Source organism: Sphaeramia orbicularis, chromosome 21 (genome assembly GCF_902148855.1).
Source record: "Sphaeramia orbicularis chromosome 21, fSphaOr1.1, whole genome shotgun sequence".
NCBI classification, from domain to species: Eukaryota; Metazoa; Chordata; class Actinopteri; order Kurtiformes; family Apogonidae; genus Sphaeramia; species Sphaeramia orbicularis.
Window position 1 is genome coordinate 12,057,823 of NC_043977.1, and position 24,194 is coordinate 12,082,016.

Genomic DNA, 24,194 nt, shown 5'->3' on the forward strand with positions numbered 1-24,194 from the left:
TTGATAAAGCCCCCCCTCACTACTGAATCAGTGAATTACCCGCGAACGCTGGGCGTCGGGTTGGGGCGGGGGGAAATGCCTCCCATACTGTTATACAATGGACCTCAATCCGGGGGTCCGTCCAAGGGGTCACTGATGCACCCCTCTCAGCTTTCTTGTTCCAAACGCCCCGTGACAATGTCGCCCATGCACCCCCGATGTGCCCCCTCCAAAAAAGAGAGAGACTCAGAGCTGTTTAGGAAGATTTGTGTGTGTCTTTCTTCAATTTCTGCAAGAATATCAGCTTTGTGTTCAACTAAACAGGCCCAAGTTTCACACTGAGTAAATAAATTGAGACTAGATTTACATTATATTTCAATAAATCTACTTTTTGTGACAATTTTGTTTGGTGGTGTGCCTTGTGATTTTTCTAATGTAAAATTCAGGGCGACACAAAAAAACGGGAACTTTTTAACAATCCAATAGAACCATGAGTGATGGAAGAAAAATATTTTATTCATAGTAATTGAAATCTTAAACCATGCCATTTAAGAAACAATGATGGAATTTTCATTTTTTAAAAATTACTTCCTGTAGATGGCGTCCTCCTGTACGAATACATTCTTGAAATCTGCTGTTGAGATTCCTCATTGACCGCTGCAACATCTCAGCTGGAATACTGTGAATTTCATCCTGAATTCTCTGTTTTAACTCATCCAGAGTTCTTGGTTGAGTCGTGTACACTTTACTCTTGAGATAGACCCGCAAGAAAAAATCACAAACGGACAAATCTGGCGATCTAGGGGGCCAGGGAACGTTACCGAATCTTGAGGTCACACGGTTACCGAACAATTCTCGCACAGCCACTAATGGTTACTATGGTCACCTTGTACAAGTACAGGGTGACCCAAAAAAACGGGAATTTTTGAAGTGCGTATTGGCAGACATGAGCAAGTGGCAGCACTGCGAGACAGTGACCTTGAGCAAGTAAACACACCCCCATTTTAGTAACCATTGGCGGCTATCTCAAGAGTAAAGTGTACACGACTTGACCATGAACTCTGGATGAGTTAAAACAGAGAATTCAGGATGAAATTCACAGTATCCCAGCTGAGATGTTGCAGCGGTCAATGAGGAATCTCAACAGCAGATTTCAAGAATGCATCCGTACAGGAGGACGCCATCTACAGGAAGTAATTTTTAAAAAATGAAAATTCCATCATTGTTTCTTAAATGGCATGGTTTAAGATTTCAATTACTATGAATAAAATATTTTTCTTCCATCACTCTTGGTTTTATTGGATTGTTAAAAAGTTCCTGTTTTTTTGTGTCACCCTGTATGTGCCGTGGCTCAAAAAGGTTGGGAAACACTGGCTTAGACAACTAAAACGCTATAATAACGTATAAATAATGACAACTACAAATTATTCTCTTTGTTTTAGTGTACGTTTTTTTAACAATTACATGAAAATGTTTACATTTATAAACTGTCCTTTCACAAAAAATGTGAATAACCTGAACAAATACAAACATGAAATGTATTATGAAAAATAAGTGCAATTTCATCAATATTGTATCTGTTTATTAAATGTTTTGTGCATTTGTAGATGCACTATGGTCTGTAAGTTGTAATGCACATGTGCAAATGGTTGTTCATGTTATTCACTTTTTTTTAAAGGATCATTTGTAGATGTAAATGTTTTCATGCTGTAATTTTAGTTTATTCGTTATAAAAGATGGAGTTTGGAGTTGACATTATATATATATATTATTATGCTTTTATGTTTCTGGTCCGACCCACTTCAGATCATATTGGGCTGAAAGAAAATGACTTTGACACCCCTGCAGTAGACGCAGAGGTTTTTATGTGAAGTGTTGTAGATGTACCAAATTAAATTGTGAATTGTAACTGCTTTGGTTAGCCCAAAGTAAATAAGCCAGAATATGTTCACCATTATTATTGTTGTAGTTGCTATGGTTACAGACACAAAGCAACATTATTAGGATGATGCTGCCACTTGTTGCAAAGTTCCCCATTTTCCTTGTCCTTCTTTGTCCACATGGATACACATGATTCACACAATTTAAATTTTTTTTTTTTTTGGACATAATACACTGTTAACCTCAGGATGAAACCCAAACATTGAGGAAAAATATGTGTTTCGCAGAATATCCGCAATGGTGTGCACACTGCATTATTCTTGTTCCACATTATCAATATTACGTCGGTCTGTAAAGCTGAAAATATTGCTTAAAGTGGTCTCAGTCTGTACAAAGTTATTTTAAATGATATGTTCCTGATGTATTTACCTTCAGCAAATTAAAATAATACAGTTTGTACTGAGTGGGAGTGGAACAAAACACTCCAACAAATAAACCCGTCAGGGCAGAACTAGTTTCTAAACATGTGCTTGTGAATGTGTTGAAGTGTTGTGATTAATTCCACCCGGGGTGCAAAAGTTTGGACGCGTTGTGCTTTTAACTTGTGTACACTCAACACTTCAGGCCTCATCTACCGCCGTCTCCTCTCGACTGGAATCCGTTTTTTCCAGCCCGAGTTAGTGGATGGTATCGCTATAGCAACCGCATCGCCGTGGCAGATGTACTCGTACGCTAAGACCCAAGGCAAACACACAACAGTTTACTGATGTGTGACTGTGGAACATCAGCCAGGGGAGGCGGAGTTTAGAGGAGCTTCTGTTTTCATGTGTTCTGCGTCTGCTTGGATTCTTCTCACTTGATCAGCAGATGATGTCTGTAAAGAAAACATATGGAGACAAATGTGTACAAGTTTGAACAGTTACAAAGTGTGAGTAGTATGTGTCAGTCCACATGCCAAACTATTTTTTTTTTTAAACTTTATTTACAGAACTTTTCAGCATTTATAGAACTTTTCATTTCACAAGTATAAGATTTATAATTTCAAGCAATGTATTCATAACACTGGGTTACAAAAAAATGTTTTTTGCAAGTTGTCTAGGTTTTTTCAACTGAATTAGGACCATTTTGCACCGCTACATCCAAAAATGACATCTGTTTTTCTCAATCAGGTCAGGTTTTTTTGCTAATTTGATTTTGGAAAAATTAGATCTTCTCACAAAATTGATTACATTTAATTACATTAATACCAAAATAAGATTGGTAAGCACACTTTATAAAACTTGTGACTTGATTCCTGTTAGGTACAATGGTGTATTCACCGCAGATGTAGCAGAATACGTCAGGCTTATTTTTGCAAGATCTTCTAGTCGAAGCCATTTTATTCACCTGTAATATTAAAAAAACCATTAATCATAAATTGGCAAAAGTAAAATCTTCAGAACTCGTTTATTGCAAGAAAAAAGTAAAATTCCGTATTGAAAATGTTTACATCTACAAACCGTACTTGAAGATAACATGAACAAATATGAACACCCTGAAAATTCTGAGGAAAAATAAGTGCAATGTGAACAATATTACGCCTTAGTTTGTCATTTATACATGTGCATTACAACTTAACCCTTTCATGCATGAATTATGAGAACCTTAATCAAGATTTTTTTTCCTGAGTGTTTTTATTCCTCTTTAGGCATGAAAAAAAAAACAGTGATTGATTTTTTAAATCAACCTGTTTTTCATGGAGTTACAAAAATGTCCACTCAGCTACACCAGGAATTTTATTCTTGAAACAAAGGAACATGTATTTAAAACCCAATATCATAAAGTGATATGAAAACAGTGAAATGAAACCATGTTTAATGCAGCTAATCTGATGTTTTCTCACATTTTAACATATTCTAATACTAGTTATTACTCACTTCATGGAGATAATATGCAAAAAATAAATATTAACAATTGATTTCCACTCAAGAACCAATCAAGAACAGCAAAGTTACAATAATGGTATGAATTGCAGTTTATGAGATGATGCATAAGTGTCCACTGTGTTGGTTGATATGGAACTAAAACAACAAAACTCATGAATATACAAGAGTAAAGCTGTAGAGTAACTGTCCACTGGCGTGACCACTGTGCATGAAAGGGTTAAAGATCACAGTGGATCTACAAATACACAGAACATTTAGTAACAGGCAGAATATTGGTACAGTTCCACATCTCTTAAGAAATTTCAGGTTATTGACATTTTTTGCAAAAGGTTCGTCTGTAAATGCAAACATTTTTGTGTAATTTTACTTTTTTTTTTTACGCTACAACAAAGATAAAAAAAAATTTGTAGTTTTCATTATTTATGGCTTATTATGATAGTATTTTACTGGTCTGACCCACTTGAGATTGAATTGACCTAAAAGGATTCTAACATTCTTGATAGTTAATATAGTCAGTGTAATTTTTACATTTCACAAATTCATCCCAGGGGCCGGACTGGAACCCTTGGCGGGCCGGATTTGGCCCCCGGGCCGCATGTTTGACACCTGTGTGTTAATTTAATCATATCCATCAGTTTGCTTTTTACCCTCGCTGCTGGGTATTGTCATCGGTTCGTCGTCCATCCGCCCGTCTGTCCGTCCATATGTGCAAAAACTTTTGATGTGGTCTGAAAGCAGAGGGTTTTCAAGTGCGGTCTCATTATGTTTTATTATCATGATCCCTTTCCCTTTCCTTTTTTTTTTTTTTTTTTTGTCTCAGCTGAATGTGAATATGTCCAGTGTGTACATTTGTAGTGTTTGTCCTCTGTTGGAGCTGTACTGGGGTGGGGACTAGTTTGTTATTATTTTGTGTATTTTGTATAGTGACATTGCACTTTACTAACTTATTTAGTTATTTATTCCATTTTTTTTTTTTTTGCTCTGTTTATTATTATGTGACTTCCAATTTTTTAATTTTGTATTTATTTGTATGTTCTTACTTGGGTTTTTATCCCAGATTGTTACCTCCGCCAAGGAGGTTATGTTTTTGCCAGGGTTTGTTTGTTTGTTTGTTTGTTTGTTTGTCTGTCCGTTAGTGTGCAACATAACTCAAAAAGTTATGGACAGATTTGGATGAAATTTTCAGGGTTTGTTGGAAATGGGATAAGGAAGAAATGATTAAATTTTGGTGGTGATCGGGGGTGGGGGGGCCCACGGGGGTGGGGGTGGGGGGGGTGGGGCAGACTAGAAAATTTAATCAAAATCTGTCCATAACTTTTTGAGTTATGTTGCACACTAACGGACAGACAGACAAACAGACAAACAAACCCTGGCAAAAACATAACCTCCTTGGCGTGGGGGGGGCCCACGGTGGGGGGCCACTGATCAGCCTTGGCGGAGGTCTGCGCTCTCCAAGTGCTTCTAGTTTTTATTGTTTTTATCTTTTCTGGTTTTTATTGTGTTTTATTGCATCTTGTTTTTATTTATTCGAGCTCACCTATTTTATTTACTTATCCATGCTGCTATACCGATGAATGGTGGAACACTGAGCACTTTTTGTTTTGTCCTGTCTGTAAGCGTGATCAAGTGCCTGTCTTTCATGTTTAATGTATGTGTTGTTGTAATGCCAAGGCAATCACCTAGACTGCAAAACAAATCTACCTACGAATATAAATAAAGTAACCTTGACCTTTTGTTTATTGTGAAAACTTGAAAAATATCAATAAATAAACCTTGATTTTAAAGAAAAGGACACAAAAGTACATCAGAGCTTGAATAACACAGATATTTAACTCTAAAAACGTCCTGCTTCCACCTTCTCACACACTTCTTACTTATTAGTTGTACTTTCAGAGACTCTTCGCTCCACAACATACACTTTGATTATATTTGATCTCCCATGTTCCAAAGACTCGCTGGCGTTTCGTAATCGTCCATTTGGACAGCAGCTGACAAATGTGCCTCCATCATGGCAGGCTACAGGATATGCACGACATTACGTTGTCATGGCAGTGTGTGTGTGTTTGTGTGGACATGTCCTTGTGAAACAATTCAAGAGGAGCCGCGGTAGAAAAGTCAACACAGGTTTGTGCTGTAAAAGAAGTGCTTATGCAACACTTCCCCTCAGACACACACAGTTTTATTCATATTGTTCTTATTATTGTTAATTATTGTTTTTATCTATGACACAAGCAGTCTGTGGTTGAATGTTAAAGCTGCATTTACTGTAGTTTTTCTATTTTATGATGCATTATACTGGTGTTTCTCAACCACATCTGCCCCCAGTTGTTAATTTCTGAACCATTTTTATAGATTTCAAAGCCAAGAGGGATTCATTTTTCCACAGTAGACTGTTTAGTAAATATTCAACATCAGTATTAGCTGTTTTTTTTTTTTTTAAATATATTTATTTTTTTTATTGTATACACATTTTCACTCCTGCATTCAGAACACATGACACTGATTACATGTTACAAGTGAATGAGTGAATGTTACAACTGAACACTGTTAATTTTGGTTATACTAATAATAATAATGAATGAAATCAACATTTAGAACAGTTTCAGTCACAGGCTGATCACAATGAAATGCAGACTGTCAGTGTTTATTGTATTCCAGTGGTTTTATATACCTGTGTGTGGCAGCTGTAACACAGCATTTTTTATTTTTTTTTTTACATTTATTAAAGTGTCCATACACACATAAACACATTTGCATACCTACTTACCTACATACATACATACATACACACACACACACACACACACACACACACACACACACACACACACACACCTACCTACCTACCTACCTACCTACCTACCTACCTACCTACCTACCTACCTACCTACATACATACATACATACATACATACATACATACATACATACATACATACATACATACATACATACATACATACATACATACATACATACAATTCAATTCAATTTTATTTGTATAGCCCAATATCACAACAAGGTTATCTCAAAGGGCTTTACAGAGTCAGTTGGATGTAAACAACAGTCAAATAAACAGCAAGAAGATGAGTAGCGTCCTGGGCATCCCCTGTCCTTAGACCCTCCTTCTCGGCAAGGAAAAACTCAAAACCCAGTGGGAAAAGGGAGAAACCTCGGGGAGAACCATACATACATAGATACATACATACATACACACACACACACACACACACACACACACACATACATACACACACACACACACACACATACATACATACACACATACATACACACACACACACACACATACATACATACATACACACACCTACATACATACATACACACATACATACATACACACACCTACATACACACACCTACATACACACATACATACATACACACACACCTACATACATACATACATACATACATACATACATAAATACACACACACACACACACACACACACACATACATACACACATACACACACACCTACATACATACACACACACACACATACATACATACATACATACATACATACACACACCTACATACATACATACACACATACACACATACATACATACACACACCTACATACACACATACATACATACACACACACCTACATACATACATACATAAATACACACACACACACACACACCTACATGCATACATACATACATACACCTACATACATACATACATACACACACCTACATACATACATACACGTATGTACGTACGTACATACATACATACACACACACCTACATACATACATACAGACAGACAGACAGACAGACAGACATACACCTACATACATACATATATACATACATACACCTACATACATACATACATACATACACACACCTACATACATACATACACGTATGCATGTACGTACATACATACATACACACACACACCTACATACATACATACAGACAGACAGACAGACAGACATACACCTACATACATACATACATACACACACCTACACATATACATACATACACCTACATACATACACACACATACATACATACATACACACACATACATACATACATACACACACCTACATACATACATACATACATACATACATACATACATACACACACACACACTTATATACACACACACACACACACACACACACACATACATATATACATACATACATACATACATACACACACACACCTACATACATACATACATACATATGTACTTACGCACATATACTGTACTTACTTACTTACTTACTTACTTACTTACTTACACATGTAATATGTAAACCCTACATATTTTTGGAAGCTGTCTGGATTCTAATTGACATTTCAGTTTTGATGGTTTTAGGTCTCAGTCCCTTTGATTATAAATCAAATGCATGAACCCATGTTTACTCCCCAGTATTCAAATACGACTGCCACTGTACTACATGCTACAACTATATATCTACTGCATGTCTTTCAAACAAATCTAAAAAAACCCAAAGACCTGACATCAGATCACGAAGCATTTGAATCGATTTCTTTGCGACCTTTTCAGAACCAGTCCCGTGGTCTGATTCAGGGTCATCACCCACCCACAACCCTCAGTTTATAGAGAGCATAAAGATTGACCTGTTTCAACAGAAAAAGGTCATGTGGTCTGATGAGTAGATTTTCATCTCCTCTGACAGTGAATGTTTGTATGATTCTGATAATTGTAACATCTGGTCGAATCTATAAATGTAAATGTGTGTTCTGTTTTACAGATGAGAGGGAGAGGCTGCCTGTCAACGCTGCCTGATGCAATTACCCAGCCTCATTAAATTTTAACTATTTTTTAATAACATGCATAAAAAGGAGTTGTAATTTATCAATCTTGTACCTCTTTCACAGTTGCTGATTTGGAAATGGCATTAAAAATGGTTTTTCACTCATTTGTCACATCTAAAAAGTTCCTTAAATAGTTTTGGAAACACTCCTTTAAACTGTTAGAAATACTTTAATTTATTACATTTATTTAACATTCCCCATGCTTTTGATGCTGTGCTGTCAAACCAACAACCAGTGTGATAGAAATCTACCTCTGGCTTCCCACTGACAAACTATAACATTAAAATGATGGATGAGACATTTTCCAAACTGTCATTATAGGCAGAACTGATCGGTGCAGAAAATTAATATTAAAGTAACCTGGAATGACTGATTATAACAGAGAGTAATGGCTGAAAAAATAAAAAATAACACAGTTAACTTGATCTTCCAGATGTATTCACTCAGCTGAGTTATACATTTATTACTTGGGCTCAAATGTGCAGTTCAGTTATGTTTGTGATAATGGCATAAATGGCACATTTCCAGCAGTGTTGAGATTATTTATTTATTTATTTAGCTTTTTCCTAAGAGTCATGACTATTATATCAACCTTTAAAAAATACTCTATTATTTAACTTCTAATTAGAATAGTCTCTTCTCCTTGAACTTTTTGAACTGTTTAAGTTTTTCTTTTTTTTTTTTGGATGATTCTTATATGTTTTTATCATCTTCATCTTAAATGAATATGAGAAAGTTCAATAAGTCATTACTTCTGAATGATTCATGACAGTTGTTCTATGGTACATGATGTCTTTAACATCTGCAGAATCCACGGTTACATATTTGCCAAATTACAGCTCACTGGAAATGCACATCAGAGCAGTTTGGTTCAATTATATCTCAACACTGAAGCACATCAGAGCTCCCAAATGATGGTATTTAATTCTCATGTTGAATAAATACTGTGGTAACTAAAATTTTCCTAAAAGAAATTAAATCTCCTGATTTCATTAGCCATAAAAAATGAAAAAAATGCATAATGTTCAAAACGAATATTCATTAGAGTAAAAATGAACTGATTTTAATTATTGAGTTATTTTCCTTCTGTATTTATCATTGCTGCTCCGCTTGCCTTGACTTGCAGGCAGGGTAGATGTAAAACTTAAAATCACTGCATACTTGTTGTTTTATTAACATACCAATGACAAAATATGAGAAACAAGTAATTTCAATATATTAAATTCATTAGTAGAAGAGGTTTGATAGTATAGTATCAGTATCAGGATATTGTAGTATAGTATTAGTATAGTGTAGGATAGTATAGTTTAGTATTAATATAGTATATTTTCAGCATTAGTATAGTATCAGTATAGTATCAGTATAGTATAGTTATAGTATTAGTATCAATATCAGTATAGAAGTAGTATAGCATAGTATAGTATCAGTATCACTATTAGTAAAGAATATTAGTATTAGTATAGTATTAGTATGGTATCAGTGTAGTATCTGTATAGTATCAGTATAGTATAGTATAGTATATTACTATAGTATCAGTATCAGTGTAGTACAGTTATAGTATCAGTTTAGTATCAGTATTAATATCAGTATGGTAGTAGTATAGTATAGTATCAATATCACTGTCAGTATAGTATAGTATAGTATATTAGTATAGTATCAGTATAGTATCAGTATAGTATAGATATAGTATCAGTTTAGTATCAGTATCAATATCCATATAGTAGTAGTATAGTATAGTAGTATTGGTATCAGTATCACTATCAGTATAGTATAGTATAGTACTATTAGTATAGTATCAGTATAGTATTAGTGTAGTATCAGTATATTATCAGTGTAGTATCAGTATGGTTTAGTTCAGTATATTTTTAATCATGGGATGGGACACCAGGATGCTGCAGTGTTTTGTTTTCAGTGTTTTTTATCGGAGTTCTATGAGTCGGTCCAGTCAACATGAATGAAAGTCAATAAAAATAAATAGAAAGCAGACTATCAGAGAACAGCAGCTGCCATTCCTCCCTTGGATGGTTTCAGTTGGAGGCGTTGACAGTCGCCTTGATGCCAACAGGCACATGTGTCAGTGGAGATCAAAGTTAGATCAAAGAAAAACACAAAGCATGTCCAGAGCAGACATTAACCCTGTGAAGTCTCAACCATTAAATCACTGACAGTAAATCCCAGCTCTTTCAAACTGGAGCCTTTAATGGTCCTTGTGAACAACAACAACAAAAAAAGTTTTTCAAATATCAATTTTCATGTATGAGTTTCAATTTTGTATTATATTTGATCCATCAGGTCTCAATGCTGAAATATTATTATTTTGGAACAAACAAAAACATAATATAACACAAACATGTCGAACAAATTGGTAATTCCTTTTTAAAATGGTCAAAGTTCTTCCTCCTTCCTCATTAATGACAGTCTTGTTGTGTCACTGGAAAGGCCTCTGGTGAATGAATTCCTCCCCCTGGTGGATTATCTGTGTATTGCATGTATCTAATTGTATACATCAGGTTTTTCAAGAAAAAAATATCACACTTATCATGTAGAGGGCTTTAAAACTCATGTGTCAAATATGATACATTTGGCGTTATATGGTTAAAAGCAGTTTGTCTTGTTTTTGTGGTCATCAGATATCACCCATTTGGACGTTCAGAGGCTCCGCAGTAAACACTATCATCTTCTACAACAGTGGTTCTCAAATTTTTTACAGTGGAGTGCCCCCTGAAATATACTTTTTTAGCCAAGTACTCCCAACTCTTGCTTCAGCATTTTTGATTGAAAAAAATTTGGCAAAATTTGTTCCTGTGCCAAAGGTGTCTGTTTATATTTTCAAAAATTTAGAAACAAGCAACATATATTTTACTGTTTTATTTATATATATATATATATATATATATATATATATATATATATATATATATATATATATATATATATATATATAAAATAACAAATTTTTGAAAGTAATTTTGGGTACAAAATATAAACTGAAAACTGCCCTCTTTCATTGATAAGATAAAGAAATAAATTGGTCATTAATTAATAAATGAACCTTTCATCAACAAAAAATTATTACTTACCTGCTCAAATAAGCTCATTTTGAATAATATAAAATAGAAATGTTCTTAAAATGTTACCAAAGGGTTAACTGTGTGTGTTTTGGTGTGTGTGTGTGTGTGTGTGTGTGTGTGCGTGTGTGTGTGTGTGTGTGTGTGTGTCAGGCTGCAGATTCAAGAGTCGATGAAGCCTCAGCGTTTGTCTCAGCAGCTGGAGAGAGCCGTCACCAACGTCTTCAAGCCTGTGGCCAACCACGACTTCAATGTAAGACCCATGAGCAGGCTTTAGTCACTGCTTTAAAGTGATACTGCACGAAATATTAAGCACCAGTTAAAGAGGAAGAAATGGAAAATAACATTTCATCTGTACGTCTCCTACTGTACACTTTAATCTCACAGACTTCTGATATTTCATCTCATTATAGGAAAATATATCCTCTTAATTTTCTTTTTTTTTTTTTTTAATGTAACTTTTTTTTCACCAGGAAAATCCCATTACAATTAAGAATTTTTTTAAGGGTGTCCTGGCTAAGACAAGCAACAGCAAATACAAAACACAAAAAACAAAACAAAACAAACAAAAAAACGCTGTCCACTGCAAAGCACATTCCATAAAAATTTAAAAATTGCATCTGAAAAAGTGTTGCATTGTGATGTTTCCAAAAAAGGCAATTATTTAATATTTTAAAAAAGCCAAAACTTGTATTTTCTTGGGTCACAGGAGGATATCAGGCAGAAGATAAAACTAGTAAAAAAAATAAAAAATAAAAAAAATAAAATTATATCTATCTATCTATCTATCTATCTATCTATCTATCTATCTATATATATATATATATATATGTATATTAAAAACCGATACACAATAATAGGATAAAAAGTATTTAAAAACACAACTGGAAGATCAAACAGTCACACACTGTGTAGATAAAAAGATCTTTATAATCCAACACAGATGAAAGTTGCACTGACAAGATGCTTTTGCATTAAAAGAAAAGAAAAACACTTAAACTGTACGTGCATATTGACCAAGATTTATCAAGACTGAGCTCATGAAACCACAGTGGATGTCACACCAGTTCTGATGACATCTGGTGTGTTATATGTACGCAGTTTCATCCTTTCACGTGTTGATAAGCGCCATGTGATCATGTGTCAGTTGAAGCCAAGACCTCTAGTACATATACCCCTACCCCTAACCTCACCCCTACCCCTAACCTCACCCCTACCCCTAACCTCACCCCTACCCCTAACACTAACTCTACCTCTACCCCTTACCCTAACCCTAACCCTACCCCTAACCCTAACTCTAACCCTACCCCTAAACCTACTCCTACTCCTAACCCAACCCTATCCTTAACCCTACCTCTACCTCTAACCCTAACCCTGCTCCTATCCCTAACCCCTAAACCTCAGTGTGTGGTATTTGAGGTGGCATGAACATACATGCAGAAAGCTTATAATGCGTACAGATAACACACCAGTTAAAGTGGTTTATATATTTACATGATTTCATGATGTTATGTTGATTTATCAGTCACAATGGTATGCACAACATCCATCATCCATCCATCCTCCCTTCCTTCATACAAATGAGTCGTACAACTTCCACATGTAAGTCAGTCTTAAATAACTGCTTTACTGCTACTCACTTAGTTGTCTGTTTTCCATTGCTAGACTTTTACTCTAGACATAAGAAATCAACTCAAGATTTTTTTTTATAATACAAGATGTGTTGATACATTGATAATAATATTTGTCTTCTTTCTAACAGAGCTGTTTTTGCTCTGAGCACAGTTTATTGGCCCCGTTTGAAATACTTTCTTGCAGATGTCAAAAGTGTTAGTGTTCAGGGGGAAATACTGGCAGATACAGTATCTACAATTGCTGGGTGTTGGTTTTTGTTGTGTTTAAGTATGTCTGATTTTGTATCATCTGAACTGTTTGCAGTGCAGTTGAGATCTGGAGGAAAATAATTTTAAGGTGTATTCTGGCCATGATGTGGTCATATAAATGCACATGAGAGTAAAACTGCTGAGACAAAAAGGAAACCGGGCATAACTTAGAGCTACAGGCAACGAAACCAGAGAAAACAAGTGGTGCCAGGCACAACAAACCCCGCCCCTCGCACATATTGTAGCTTATTTTGGCATCGATCCAGCTGATGTCATCATGTCTATGTGTGTGCTGATGTCAGCATATCAGCTGCATCTATATATGTGCCAAGTTTGAAGTAAATTGAAACAAAATTGATGTTTTTATAGACATGTGAAATTTTGCCCATTATAAGTAAATGGGGAAAAAAGATGTAAAAAAATTCATGAAAATTTTTAACTTTCACCTACTTTTTCCAAATCACATCGAATCTAGGTCACTGGCAATCTACAGGGGTTGGACAAAATAATGGAAACACCTTAAAAAATCAACAAAATATAATTTAATATGGTGTAGGTCCGCCTTTTGCGGCAATTACAGCCTCAATTCTCCGAGGTATTGATTCATACAACTTGTGAATTGTTTCCAAAGGAATTTTAAGCCATTCTTCAGTTAGAATACCCTCCAACTCTTTTAGAGACGATGGCGGTGAAAAATTGACGTCTTACTTGAATCTCTAAAACTGACCATAAATGCTCAATAATGTTGAGGTCTGGGGACTGTGCTGGCCATATGAGATGCTCCACTTCATTAGAATGTTCCTCATGCCATTCTTCAACAATTCTAGCTGTATGGATTGGGGCATTATCATCTTGAGGTGAAGGTGTTTCCATTATTTTGTCCAACCCCTGTATAAACCTAATTTGGTATGAATTCAACCAATAGTTTTGCTGCTACAGACATTTGAAATTTCACCCATTTTAAGTAAATGGGGGAAAAAAGAATTGAAAAATTCATAAAAATTTGAACTTTGACTTGCTCTTCTAAAAATGTAAAGAGATCTATTCTGGGTCACTGGTAATCTATAAACCAACTTTGGTATGATTTTAACCTATAGTTTTGCTGCTAAAGTGGTAACAAAGAAAAAAAAAAACAAACCAAAAACAATACCCCTTGCCTCCTGTTTGGGGGGGTGGGTGGGTAACAAAGTATTTCTCATGCAGTTCTATTCTCTTTGTCCAAATGAAAACACTATAAAAGATTAAACTGACTTGTTTTATACCAGGTTTCATCCAACAAACATTGGAGCCTTTCTTTTTTTTTTTTTTTTTTGCCTGCAGAGACCATTTATTTGTTGCACACGGATTTTCTTTTCACTATTTGCAACCATTCAAAAACAACAAATATAAAAGCAACCAACTGCACAGTATTACAAACACAGATGACCTTCCATCATTGACCTTGTATTATTTTGTGCTGTTGTAGAAGAGAGAGGACACTTTTCACAGCTGAGGAATTTGATGAAATCTTCAATCAGTAATTTCAGGCGTCAGTCACACACTTAACCCCCTACCCGGGTGAAAACATCTGTGATTATCTCAAGTCTGTGTCAGGGGGAGATTTTTCTGCAGAAGGAAACCCACAGAAATCGGTAGGATTTGTCCTTCCACTCAGACCAGTTGAATTAAAATATACTGGAGCTCAGTTCTACAGGAATTACATTAACACATAAAGACCCAACCAGCCACCAACGACCAAAACCATCTACTGATGTAAACTGTTTAACACTTTCTGATCTGTTAATCCTATTATAATGGACGTTCTGTGTCCGACACATGTCCCGATGTTGCAGCACGGGAGGGCTTACGGGTGCAATGCCGCTGTTGTACCACAGGAGGGCACTATCGTACAATGGCACCACGGGTACAATGCCGCTAGTCATATCAATCCATGTAAATAATTGGTGTTAAAGTTTGACAGTTTGTCATCTTTTCATGGTCCATTTGCACATTCAGAGGCTCCATAGTCATTGTGCAAACACCGTCATCTTCTACAGCATTGATTCACCAGTAAAACCCATGGAGTTGGATCAATGACAGTGGATGGACACACTGGGTTTATGTTCAGTTCGTGAGAGATTTTGTTGAAAAAGTCCCATTTTCTTCATTTTTCTCTGTTTCTGATATTATGATAATTAACTTTAATCTGAGTTTTTATGAGCATCTACATGATCAGTCAATTAAATATGGGAAAATAACTGATTTTTATTAAAGAAACGCAAAATACAGAGAATAATATTAGAATAAATGGTGATAAATTACCGAAGAAAGGTTAAATAGAGAGAAAAATTCATTTGGGAACTGCCAGAAAAGTAACACTGGATCTTTATGGGTTAAATTATTCTATTTCAAGATTTCATCAGTATTAGTTTTTTTTTTTTTAAATTAACCCCATAAAGACCCAAACATCCACCGGCATCTAAAGTCATCTACTTATCTAAACTGTTTAATACCTGTTGATCCACTAATTCTATCAATCCATGTAATAATTGGTGTAAAATACAGTTTGTCATCTTTTCATGGTCATCAGATATGACCCATTTGGACGTTCAGAGGCTCTGTCGTTACCGTGGAAACACCGTCGTCTTCTACAACATTGATTCACGCATGGAGTTGAATCAGTGACAGTGGATGGACACACTGGGTTTATGTTCAGTTAATGATATATTTTGCTGAAAAATTCCTCTTTTTCATAATTTTTTTCTGTTTTGGATGTAATATCACTTAACTTTAATCAGAGGTTTAATGAACATCAATAAATTAACTATAGGAAAATACTGGATTTTCACTAAAAAATGCAAAATGCAGAACATGATATTCGAGTAAATGGGGATAAATCACTCAGGAAAGGTTAAAAATAGAGAATAATTCATTTGGGAACTGCCACAAAAGCAGCCCTGGGTCTTTGTGGGTTAACCGCATCCACATAGTACACACATAAACACTAAAAATCCTGTCGGCCTGTCTCCAGTCATGTATCGCATTGGTAATTACAGCTGCCAATCACCTATTAAACCCGACCATTTGTCTGAAAATACCTGTAATTAGATGAAATCTGCATCATGGGCCAAAAACACAGACTTTGGGTAGAATTCTCATTTCCTCTCACATTATTTGAATTTCAATATATTATAATAATAAGTAAGGATTGGATTATGGAAAAATTAACACAGCGTTTCAGCTTTAACCGTTAAAGATGTAGAACTATTTTCATGGTGACTTCTAAATGATTTTTTTTCTCTGAATTAAACCTTTGATAAGTGGTTTATCCCCATTTATTATCATATTATCCTCTGCATTTTGTATTTTTCAGTGAAAATCAAGTGTATCCTGTATTTATTTCATGCACACATCTCAGTGTCTGTCCACTCTCTGTCTCTATTTTCTCATTAATTTACTGATCATGTAACTATTCATAAAAGCTCAAAACTTAACTGAAAGTTGGTTTTATCAAAACAGACAAAACTGAAAAAAAAAAAAAAAAAGAAAAACAGATTTTTCCAGCAAAAATATATCAACTAAACATCAACATAAGTGTCTACGTGTGTGTAATGTGTGTGTGTGTGTGTTGTACATTTTATTTGTTTTTAGCTGATTCAGAAGCACTAAGAACCTTTAGTAAAAAACTAAATGTTTTAGAATTATTTCTTATTTAATGGTGTGATTTTTAATGATATTTTATCCTTGTTTGCACTGATACAAATGCATGCAATTTTGTTGTGGAATGATTAAGACATTGAACTGAATTATTGGTGAATCAATGTTAAACTTAGTCTGTTTTATACTTCATATTTTTTTCTGGTTTTTATAACTATATTTATTTATGTTGTTATGCTGTGTATTTTTATATCATTGCACATTATATTGGTCTCAACACTATTTTCATTGCACAAAACTATGTAATGACTGATTCTGATTCTCTTCTGATAACTGTTTCTATATTCACATTAAAAGGGCCCCAAAAAGATGTCAAAGTGCACTTGACCTACATTATTTCAATGTGTTGACAGGATTAGAGGTTAACCCTTTAAACCCAAAGCCTAAAATAGTCCACCTGGACTTTTTTTTTTTTTCTTATTTTGATTATAAAAAGGTTAGAAGATATGTTGGGAGTGAGTCCTTTTGCCCATTTTTCTGAGCACTTTTTTTCCCAGATCTGTCAAAATCTACCAATCATTTACAATTTACTGCACGTTGTAATACTGCTACATCGGCTTATTCTCCAGCTTCTAGTACAGGTGTGAGTGAAATTACCGTAATGACCCAACAAAACCTATAAAGCGCAACACCTCAAGTTTCAGAAACTGTTGGAATTTTTCCAATTGCACAAACAGTGAAACAGTTACAGCCATCCAAACTGCATTTGCACAGGGTGTGTCAGCCATGACACATCAGGTTTTAAAGAGTAAAAAAAAGCAATTAAACATTTCAGATCAGACCTTTTGTTGACTTTAGGTCTTAGGTCAGTGTTTTTCAACCTTGGGGTCGGGAACCCACGTGGGGTCATATGGAATTCAATGGAGTCACCTGAAATTTCTGGTAATTGATTAAAAAAACACAAAAAACTTATTAATAAAAATATGTATGGTGAGTTGACAGAGACAATCTCAATCCATAAAAGACATGACAAACTCTGAAGCTGAAACTGAAGCACTGTGGAACTGTTTATCTTTCAAATGTTCATTGTGGTCAGTTTCAGATGCTGCAGCTCTTTCATCATTCATAGTTTGAGTTCTTGTTTGTTCAGTATTAATTGTCAGCCTTGTAAATTCAAGCTGGACTGACTCTACATATCCTGACCAAGGAAAATCAAATTCTCACTTTGTGCAGTAATCTACACCTGGCTTTTCTGCCTCCGTCCAGAATAATATACATTATATAGACTAAATGTCATCTAAAATTAACATTTATTTGCAACGTAGTAGAGCAAACTATCACATGATCAAAAACAAATTAATTTTAGCCAAAAAAAAAAAAAAAAAGTCTCTGTTTTGAATGTCTGGGGTCGCCAGAAATTTGTCATGTTAAAATGAGGTCACGAGCCAAAAAAGGTTGGGAACCACCACCTTAGGGGTTAAAAGTCATTATTGTTGGTAATCGTCAGTGTTTTTCACAGCTGGAGTACGAGAAGAAGAAGAAGTCTGAGGGGAAGATGGTCCGAGCTGATCGACAGCTGGTGTTGGACATGCTCTTCTCCGCCTTTGAGAAACACCAGTATTATAATATTAAAGACTTGGTGGACATCACTAAACAACCTGTGGTGAGTAAACACACACACACACACACACACACACACACACATACACATGTGAAACCAACACATATAGCAATAAACCTGACCAAAAAAAAAAAAAAACACAATGCACCTGCCCACTATCCACCTTGTTTTGTTAAATTTGTACAAATCGCCCACAGCGTGACGTTCATGCTTATTCACACTATCTGTTGTGGCTGAAATTTAGGCCAGCGCACACACGCACGCACACAAACAGCAGATAAATCGATACAGTGCAGTGGATTGGTTCCAGCTCGAGGAGAACAGCTATGTGTAGGTGCTGATGAGACCTCCAGGTCCTCCTCTCCCTCTGATTGCATCTGATTGCATAACCATCAGCTGAGTAGGAGTCAAACGCTGCAATACACTCCACGCCACCGTTTCTCTCCTAAAGCACTTGGCTAACACTCAAATTAACTGAACGAAAGTAACCGAAATGCCCATTATGAACAGTCTTCAAGCACATCATCTCTGTTATTCATGAGAGAAAGTGGGCATGTGTTAGTAAGAACAACAGAGACACCTAGTGGTCACATGGAAGAGCACAGGACAGGTTCAGTAGACTAGGGGTGTCAAACTTAGTTTAGTTCAGGGGCCACATTCAGCTAAATTTGACCTGAAGTGGGCCGAACCAGTAAAATAATAACATAATAATATAGAAATAATGTCAACTCCAAACTTTTCTCTATGTTTTAGAGCGAAAAGAATAAATTTACATTATGACAAGGTTTACATCAACAAACTATCCTTTCAAAAGATGTGAATAACATGAACAAACTGAAAAAATAAGTCTAATTTTAACAATATTCTGCCTCAGTTTATCATTTACACACGTACATTATAACTTACAGATCACTGTGGATCTACAAATAAGGGAAGAATCTTGTTAAAATTGTACTTCCTTCTCTTAAGACATTTCAGGTTGTTCATATTTGTCCAGTTTATTCACTTTTTTTGTGAAATTATACTTTGTTTTAATGTAAATACATGAAAATATTTACATTTACAAAGAGAAAAATTTGGAGTTTCATTCATTTCACAAATTCACTACAAGGGCCGGACTGGACCCTTTGGAGGGCCAGATTTGGCCCCCAGGCCGCATGTTTGACACCTGTGCAGTAGACGTTTCCTGACACCTAGTAAGTAAAGATTTTTGCCATTTTACATTAAATAGTTGCCTTAATTGGAAACAGCTGGATGCAACAGTTTTTTTCAGATACATTTTTTACTTATTTATTTTTTTATGTAATGTCCTTTTCAGTGGACATTATGTAATTTTTTATTTTAAAGTAAAGCTGTGAAACTCTTGTCCACTACAGAGGACAAAAATGCATTGCTGGGTCTCAGGAGGATATAGTATACACGATATGGACAAAAGTATATGGACACGTTGAATCCAGGTGTTTCTTTTCTAACAGGGGTCTGGGATACAAAAGAACACTGAAAAATGTCATAATATAGTTTTATATTGGGCTAAATATTATTTCATTGGTTAGTTTGGTTTAAATTGTTTTGTTTGCTTTCAAAATGCCTCAGAGATGGTTCAGATTTTTACTGAATTTCTCTAACCATTGATTTTTTTTTTTTTTTAATTTTAACCTATAACTGTGATTTGAAATGTTCTACCTCTAAATTTCTAAAATATTTTTCCTGCTCAGACTGTAAATAATAATTTTTCTACCACAACTAACCATCTACTTCATCTCACTAAGAAAGAAAAATCTCACATTAAACCAGTGTTTTTCAACCGTGGGGTCGCCTGAAATTTTTAGTAATCCATAAAAATTAAAAAAGAAAAAAAAAATGCGGCTACAGTCAGAACGGCCATGTTGCATTTATTCGGCCTTTATGTCACTGAAATCCGACAAACGTCACAATTCTGCGTCCCGGGAGGAGGAGCGGTGGGAAAAATATATTTACTTCCATAAGCACAGTGCATGTCTGCGTGGTCAGGTATGACGTCAGGACCTCTTTTGCGCATGTGGGTCACTTCAGGGTCGCATTCAGTTCATACTCAAAACTGATAGAAGTCGCATTTAATGTGTAATATGAACGAGCACACACAAAAAAATCAGATTTCACCCAAAAATCTGAACCTGCTGTGTGAACGTAGTCTTAGAGAAGTTCAAATCCAAATCAAATTGATGACACCCTCAGGGGGTCCAAAAACCTCTTCTACTCCACCTGGAACCCAGTAATGTCCTTTATTATTGAACTGATAAAGCACTTTGTGACTCTGTCTGTGAAAAGTGCTCTATAAATAAAATTTACTTACTTACTTACTTACTTACTTATTAACACACTAAAAACTCTCCTTGATAACTCATGAACTTATGATCTTAAAGCTACACTACAAACAAAAAGTTCAGGATATTTCTTTTTTTTTTGTCTTTTTTTTTGTCATGTTTGCCATTTGTAAATAAAACTATGTCTGGTCATTAAAAAAAATGTGTTTCAATTCATTTCACACAAAAAAAGTAAAAAGCTATGTGCAAGAATCCCAATTGAAAAAAATAGCCCAAAAATTTTACATATCCTTAACTTTTTGTTTGTAGTGTAGATCATAAGGGACGACACATGTTGTTACACAGGCCAACACAACTTTATTTGTTCTCAAATCTGTCTCGTAAATCAACTCTACTCTCTTTTTCTTTTTGCTTAATTATTTATGCCTGATGAGTGTCATACCTACTAATATTATTGCTTTTATTTATTTAATCTCAGATTGGGATGCACTACCCGGGTCTTTGTAGGGTGGGAATTATATATATATTATGTGGAAAATCTGTAAGTATTGTTTTTTTTCTTGTATGACTGTCACTTTTCTTTTTTACCTTGATTCCAATAAAAGGAAAATTGAAATAATAAAATAAAATGTGTTTACACTGGAAAAAAATCAAACTTTTACCAAGTGTATTTTTCTCATTTCTAGTCAAAATATCTCATCACACTAAAAATAAGACATAATCACCAAGAGTAACTTTTCAGTGAGACATAAGAACTTATTTTTAGACAATAGATGTTGAAAATCTTACTTCAAGAAATCTTACCAAGGTAATTTTCACTTGTTCCATTGACAGATTTTTTTTTTGCTTAATTGAAGATTTTTTTTTATTTTTTTTTTTGCTTAATTCACTCAGTTCAGTCAGCATATCAATTCATATACTATTTTTCTTTTGTTCAGACAAGGAATAGTTTTTAGATGTTACCTGCTTGAGTGTTTCGACTGTGACTCCAGTCTTCCTCAGAAACGTCTGAAGAAGACAGTCAAAACTGTCAAGCAGGTAACATCTAAAAACTATTCCTTGTCTGAACAAAAGAAAAATAATATATTTACATAAACAGAAGACAAAATGAACGTCTGCAGCATTTCAATTCCCTCTATACAGGGTGGGGAAGCAAAATTTACAATATTTTGAGGCAGGGATTGAAAGACAGTGTATGACCAATTAGTTTATTGAAAGTCATGAGAATTTATTTGCCACAGGAAAATTTACATAATAGAAAATGTTTTTATTCTATGTGTCCTCCTTTCTCAATAACTGCCTTCACACGCTTCCTGAAACTTGCGCAAGTGTTCCTCAAATATTCGGGTGACAACTTCTCCCATTCTTCTTTAATAGTATCTTTAAGAAAGTCGACATTGCTGTGTGATGTTGTATTGGTAGCATGTTCTAAAACGCCCCAAATAGCAGAATCCAGAGGGTTTAGATCTGGGCTAGAAGGTGGACATAAACATGATTCCCAAAAATTGCTAAAGTTGGATTTGTTGCTGTTGTCAACAAGTGTTTTGGTGTTCTTGTGTAAGATTTTAACTTCAAATCATATTTTATTGCATTTCTAACGGTCTTTTTGTCTACCTCAAGTTCAGTTGCCATTTTTCTCATGGATTTGGTTGGATCCTTTAGGATTTTGGATTTGAGAGCTTTAATAAAATCTTTGGTACGTTTTTGTGTCTTCCTCCACTTCCAGACTTTCTCGTAATAGTTTTGCTCATAGTCATTCTCTTCTTTACATTATAAACAATCTTTATGGACACTCCAACTATTTTTGAAATCTCCTTTGGTGTGACGAGTGCATTCAGCAAATCACACACTCTTTGACGTTTGCTTTCCTGATTACTCATATGGGCAAAAGTTTCTGAAAAGGTATGGATAATAGTGTTAGGTATGATTATGACATCAATATATGTTTGATTTCAAAACAATTGACGAAGTGCCTGCTGAGAAAAAACAACGAAATGTTCATTGTAAATTTTGCTTCCCCACCCTGTATATATGTGCCAAGTTTGAAGAAAATTGAAACAAAATTGATTTTTTTATAGACATCTGAAATTTCACCCATTATAAATAAATGGGAGAGGAAAAAAATTGTAAAAACTCATAAAAAATTTGAACTTTGACCTACTTTTCCCAAAATGTAATGACATCTATTCTGGGTCACTGGCAATCTACAAACCAAATTTGGTATGAATTCAACCAATGGTTTTGCTGCTAGTGTTAACAAACAAACCAAACAATAAAAACTGAAGCAGTTTTGAAGTGGTTTAGTTTTTACACCATGACCCTGTACCGCCCTTTTGAGGTTTTTCTTTTCTTTTTGTGGGGTTCAGGTCTGGACATTTGGACTGGTCTCTAATCTGTCCTGTTTCTTTTTCCCCTCTCAGACCTACCTGAAGGAGATCATGCGTGAAATTGGGACGTACAACAGTAAAGGAGCTCACAAAAGCACCTGGGAGCTGAAGTCTGAGTACCGCCACTACCAGTCAGCCGAGGACGAGGACACGCAGACGTCCTAGCTGCCGGCGCTGGATCTTCTGTCATCGGATGGAAAACCACGGCCTGCAGCGGTACAGTTCACATTCACATGAGGTGCTGCGGCGTTAAAATACTTGGAATGATATGAGGTTTTCTGTGACAGCTGTAGGTAGAACGTGAGGCTTTTCAGTTGATCTTCTCTTTAAGTTACTTGTAGAATAAAAGAATAGAGCGGCTCCTTTGTCTGGAGAAAAATACAGATGAATGCTGTGTAGAAAGACTTGTGTATAGATCTGATTAAAGAGCACAATTTATCTGCAAACTCATTTCCACTCATGGTGCATTTTAGTGGCGTAACTATGGCAACGCTGGAGCCTTTTAACAGCGAATCAGACGTTGAGGAAACCTGCCAGTCTGATTCTGATAACTGACAGTAAATCTGACCATGAATATGTTCAGAAATGTAACATAATCTGAGGTAACCTCTGGAGGTTACAACTGTCAGGGAATTTACTGTAGTGAGCCCACACTTTACT

General features: G+C 35.3%; 1 protein-coding gene across 1 annotated transcript in view; it reads left to right on the forward strand.

Moving 5' to 3' along the window:
- Positions 1–23,699, forward strand: part of LOC115413027 (general transcription factor IIF subunit 2-like) — a 125,259-nt gene extending 101,560 nt beyond the window's left edge. The window contains exons 6-8 of the mRNA XM_030125742.1: positions 11,858–11,957; positions 18,743–18,886; positions 23,568–23,699. Of these exons, the coding sequence (XP_029981602.1) occupies positions 11,858–11,957; positions 18,743–18,886; positions 23,568–23,699 (376 nt within the window). The remainder of the gene's footprint in view (positions 1–11,857; positions 11,958–18,742; positions 18,887–23,567) is intronic.
- Positions 23,700–24,194: the final 495 nt, after the last annotated feature.